This window comes from Eimeria acervulina, genomic scaffold (genome assembly GCF_000499425.1).
Source record: "Eimeria acervulina Houghton genomic scaffold, Eah_scaff586, whole genome shotgun sequence".
NCBI classification, from domain to species: domain Eukaryota; phylum Apicomplexa; class Conoidasida; order Eucoccidiorida; family Eimeriidae; genus Eimeria; species Eimeria acervulina.
This window is the reverse complement of record NW_013549709.1, coordinates 10001-14776: the sequence shown is the minus strand read 5'-3', so window position 1 is coordinate 14776 and position 4776 is coordinate 10001. Positions and strand designations below refer to the sequence as shown.

The window sequence follows — 4776 nt, the reverse complement described above, 5'->3', positions numbered from 1 at the left end:
CAGCAGCAGCTGCAGCAGCAGCAGCAGCAGCAGCAGCAGCAGCTTTTTCTTTGCTTTATTATTGTTGTTGCTCTATGAGGGATAACAGAAGTTTGGCGTCGCAATTAAAATAAACAAAAACAAAAAAATAAATAAATGATAATTTGATTGGGGATGAAAAACGCAGAAAATAATTAAAATAAATAAATGATTAAAATAAATAAATAAATAAATAAATAAATAAATAAATAAATAAATAAATAAATAAAGACAGATAAATTAAGTATTTATTTAGTAAAGAAAGGCAAATCAATAAAACAAAATGTTTAGAGAGGTGGCTATCAGAACAAAGAAGATAATATCAAATATATATAATATATATATATATATATTATATCTAATAATATATATATATATATATATTATATAATAGATATATGTATTATATATGATAATAAAGAGAAAGACCGACTCTACAGACAAAGAAAAGCACAAAAAATAATAAATATTTTAAAGAGTTAATTATAACTCAGAGACAAACAAAAAAATTGACAAGGTAGAGGGGGCTCTGCTACTGCGCTGTATGCAGCGACTCTATTCATATAAATAGCTAGCTAGCTAGCTAGCTAGCTAGATAGCTAGCTCTATATATGAATGGATAAATAGAAAAAGAAATAAACAACTCTTTCTTTTGCGGTGTACACAAACAAAGAAAATATATTGTAATGCAGCAGCCCCAAGCAGCCCCGAGGGGCAGCAGAAGAACGAAGCGAAGAATAAAATAAATAAAATAAATAAAATAAATTAATAAATAAAATAAATAAATAAAATAAATAAAATATTTATTTAAATTAAAATTAAAGTGTTGAGTTCATTTCATACTATATTCTGCTGTACACGCTCCAAAGACAAAACCCTAAACCCTAAACCCTAAACCCTAAACCCTAAACCCTAAACCCTAAACACTAGCTTGTATTTTTTTGTTTGTTTTTCTTCGCCGATTTCTTTTTAATTTGCAACATTTCTTTTGCTGCTGAGACATCTTTACTGCCTGCCATAGCTTGGGGGGTGCAGCAGCAAGCTGCTGCTGCTGCTGCTGCTGTTGCTGCTGCACAGCAGCAGCAAGCCTCTGCTGCTGCAGCCTTTTGCCTACCCCTTGTTGAGTGTTGCTGCACATTTGCTGCTGCTGAGGGCTCACTATGGCTGTTGCTGCAGCTGGAGAAGACACAGCAGCAGGAGCTGCTGCTGCTGCAGCAGCTCCTGCTGCTGCTGCAGCAGCTGCTTATACGGACGCATCCCCCACATCTGCTGCTGCTTCTGCTGCTGCAGCAGCAGCTGCTGCTGCTGAGGCTGCTGCACGGGGTCCGCCGCTCTCAGAGGCAGCAGCAGCAGCAGCAAAAGCAGCAAACCCATTATCTTTTGTGCTGCAGGCTAGCAGGTAAGATGAATACAACATAATAAAATATAACATAATATAACATAATATAAGGATAAAAATAAAAATAAATATAAATATAAATATAAATATAAATATAAATATAAATATAAATATAAATATAAATACAAATATACATATACATATAAACAACCCAACACCGCAGCAGAATGCGACAAGAGCTGCTGCGGTGTTGCTGCTGCTGCTGCTGTTGCTGCTGCTGCTGCTGCTGCAGGAGTCAATCTCTAGGGGAGCTGGGAGCGGAGCTGCTGCGGGGCGCTGCACTGCAGCAGGAGCGGCTGTTAGCAGCACTGTACAGCAGCAGAAGCAGCATTGCAGCAATACAAGAAACGCTGCTTGCTGCAGATGATGATTTTGAGGATCTATGCAAGCAGCAGCAGCAAGCAGCAGCAGCAGCACAGGTGCAGCAACAACATGCTGCTCTCCTACACACTCGCTCCTGCGCTCTTCTGCTGCTGCAGCAGAAGCAAGAAGCACTCAAGAGGCAGCAGCTCAGCCGTCTCTCTCTTAGCAGCTACACCTCTCTCCTAAATATTGCTCAGATGCTGCGGCAGCAGCTGCACTGCAACAGCAGCAGCAGTAGCAGCAGGGAGCAGCAGACGGGGGTGCTGCAGGCGCTCCAACCATCGGGGGTGCAGCAGCAACAGCAGCAGCAGCAGGTAGCAGCAGCAGCAGCAGCACCTGCTGCTGCTGCTGCTGCTGTTCAGTCTCTGCTTCAGGAGGTACAGCAATTGCTTCTCCCACCGGATATGCAGCAGCGCTGCAGCAGCAGCAGCAGCAGCAGCAGCAGGAATGCCGCAACTGACGCCTGGGAGGCAACAGCAACGGCTGCAGCAGCAGCAGCAATGAAGCTTGACAGCGCTGCTGCGCTGCAGCAGCTGCAGCAGCTGATGGAGCAAGCAAAAGCTGTGGCTCGAGGGGCCCCAGTACAGCAGCAGCAGCAACAGCAGCAGCAGCATCAGCAGCAACAGCAGCAGCAGTTGCTGCTGCTGCCTGTGTGTCTTTCTTCTGCTGACACCACCAAATGTTTGCTGCTGCAGAGAGCCTATGAGAAGCTGCAGCAGCTGCAACAAACCTTAGCTGCAGCAATAAGCTTCTATCATATCCCTCGCACGCAGCAGCAGCAGCAGCAGCAGCAGCAAGGAACAGGATCTACGGCGACAGCAACAGCTGCTGGAGCTCAGACAAACCCCGAAGCAACAGCAACAACAGCAGCAGCAGCAGCAGCAGGAGGCGGCTTGCCCCTAGCATCAGAAGAAGCTGCGGCTGCTGCAGCAGCAGCAGCAGCAACACAAGCTGCGCTGCTGCAGCCTACGCAGCTACAAGAGGAAACAACGCTTAGAGATCTGCTTATATCGTCCCAGAGCAGCAGCAGCAACAGCAACAGCAACGGCATCAGCAGCAGCAGCAGCAGCGAACTGAGCGACTGGCAAAGGGAAAGAGAGGCAGCAGCAGCAGCAGTGCAGCAGCTGCTGCTGCAGCTTCATGATGCTGCTGCTGCTCTGCAGCAAACATTGAGAAAGAGACTGCTGCTAGAGCTGAATGATTTGTTGCTACACTTAAGAGACAGTGCAGCAGCAGCAGCAGCACGCCAACAGCAGGAGCAAGAGCAGCAGCAGCAGCAGCAGCAACAGCAGCAGCAGCAGGAGCAGCAGGAGCTAGCAGCAGCAGCAGAGACGGAGTGGTTTGTTGCATTGGGGCGAATAACGCGCCACCTGCTGTCTACAAAAGAAGGGACTGCTGCAGGTGGCTGCTGCTGCTGCTGCTGCTGTTGTTGCTGCTGCTGCTGCTTGTGCTGCTGAGGCTGCATGTGCTGCTGCGTTTGGTGCTGGTGCTGGTTGTGCTCCTGCTGCTGCTTGTGCTGCTAAAGGCAACATCTGCTGCTGCTGCTGGTTATGTTGCTGCTGCTGCTGTGTTTGATTCTGCTGCTACTTGTGCTGTTGCTGCTGCTTGTGCTGCGGCTGCTCCTGTTATTGCTGTTGCTGCTGCTGCTGCTGCTGTTGCTGCTGCTGTAAGCAGCGAAGCAAAATGTGCGTCTCATGCTTATACTCCTGCAGCAGCAGCTGCTGCTGCAGCAACTGCTGTTTCCTGTTTGTTTGCTGCTGCTGTTTCTGGTGCTGCTGCTTGTGCTGCTGTTGCTGCTGCTTCTTTCACACCTACTTTACGTCGCTAAGGTTGAAGGGAAAGGGTTTAGGGTTTAGGGTTTCGTTTGCATTAGGGTTTAGGGTTTAGTGTGTATTAGGGTTTAGGGTTTATCTTTTTTTGCTGCTGCAGTTGAGGGTGTTTTTGCTGACGTCCTCATCCGCCCGCTAGTGGCAGCAGCAGCAGCAGCAGCAGCAGCAGCAGTGTGCGGGCCCAAGTACGCTGGCATGCAGCAGCAGCAGCAGCAGCAGCAGAAGCAGCAGAAGCAGCAGTTGCTGCACCTTCCCAGGCCGCTTTCAACACAAGAGGAGGCTCTTGTAGGACTAAGCGATGATAAACCCTAAACCCTAAACCCTAAACCCTCAATTAGGGTCTAGAGTAGGCGGTGCATTTTCTGTTTGCTAGTAAGGAGTATCTGCTGCGATTGCGGGTTTAGAATTCAGGGCTTCGAGTTTAGGGTTTAGGGTTTAGGGTTTAGGGTTTATGGTTTAGGGTTTAGGGTTTAGGGTTTGGTGTGTGTGCTGCAGCTGCTGCGGTGTATGCTGCACGCTGTTGCTGCTCTTCTTGCTGCTCCGCCTTTGCTGCTGCTGCCTCTCGCTATGAAGCTTTCAGGTGTACATACGCCTCAATGCAAAACCGCAACACACCCCGCAGCACCGCCAACGATCCAGCTGCTGCAGCTGCTGCTGAGAGAGACGTTGCAGGTAAGCAACAGCAGCAGCAGCAGCAGCAGCAGCGGCAGCTGCTGCTGCTGCAATAGCTGCAGCAAGAAACGCGTCAGCAGAGCCAGGAAGAAATGCTCTGCAGCATTCGTAGCAGCTTCAGCAGCAGCAGCAGTAGCAGCAGTATCAGCAGCAGCAGCAGTAAGCTTGATTGCTCTCTGTGTGTTTTGCTGCTGCTGCTGCTGCTGCTGCAGTCTGTCTTCGGTTGCTGCCCCTCAGCAGGAGAACCAGCATATGGAGATGCCTTTCTCTGCAACTTCCTTCAGCTGCAGCAGTAAAATACTATTCCTGCTGCTGTTGCTGCTGTTGTTGCTGCTGCTGCTGTTGGTGCCCCTGCTGCTGCTGGTGGTTGCGACTTCTGCGCTATCGTTGCGTTGCTGCTGCTGTTGCTGTCGCAGCAACTGCTGCTGCAGCATCTACTGATTGATTTGCTGCTGCGTTTTACGTCTTACCCAAGCGCCAGAGATTGCCCCACTG

At 48.6% G+C, this 4776-nt stretch overlaps 1 protein-coding gene across 1 annotated transcript in view; it reads left to right on the top strand.

Annotated features, from left to right (window-relative positions):
- Positions 1 to 1178: 1178 nt before the first annotated feature.
- Positions 1179 to 4776, top strand: part of EAH_00043620 (hypothetical protein, conserved) — a gene marked incomplete at both ends in the record, with an annotated part of 6543 nt that continues 2945 nt past the window's right edge. Inside the window, 3 exons of the mRNA XM_013394968.1 lie at positions 1179 to 1417; positions 1650 to 3181; positions 3710 to 3794. Coding sequence (XP_013250422.1) covers positions 1179 to 1417; positions 1650 to 3181; positions 3710 to 3794 — 1856 coding nt within the window. The remainder of the gene's footprint in view (positions 1418 to 1649; positions 3182 to 3709; positions 3795 to 4776) is intronic.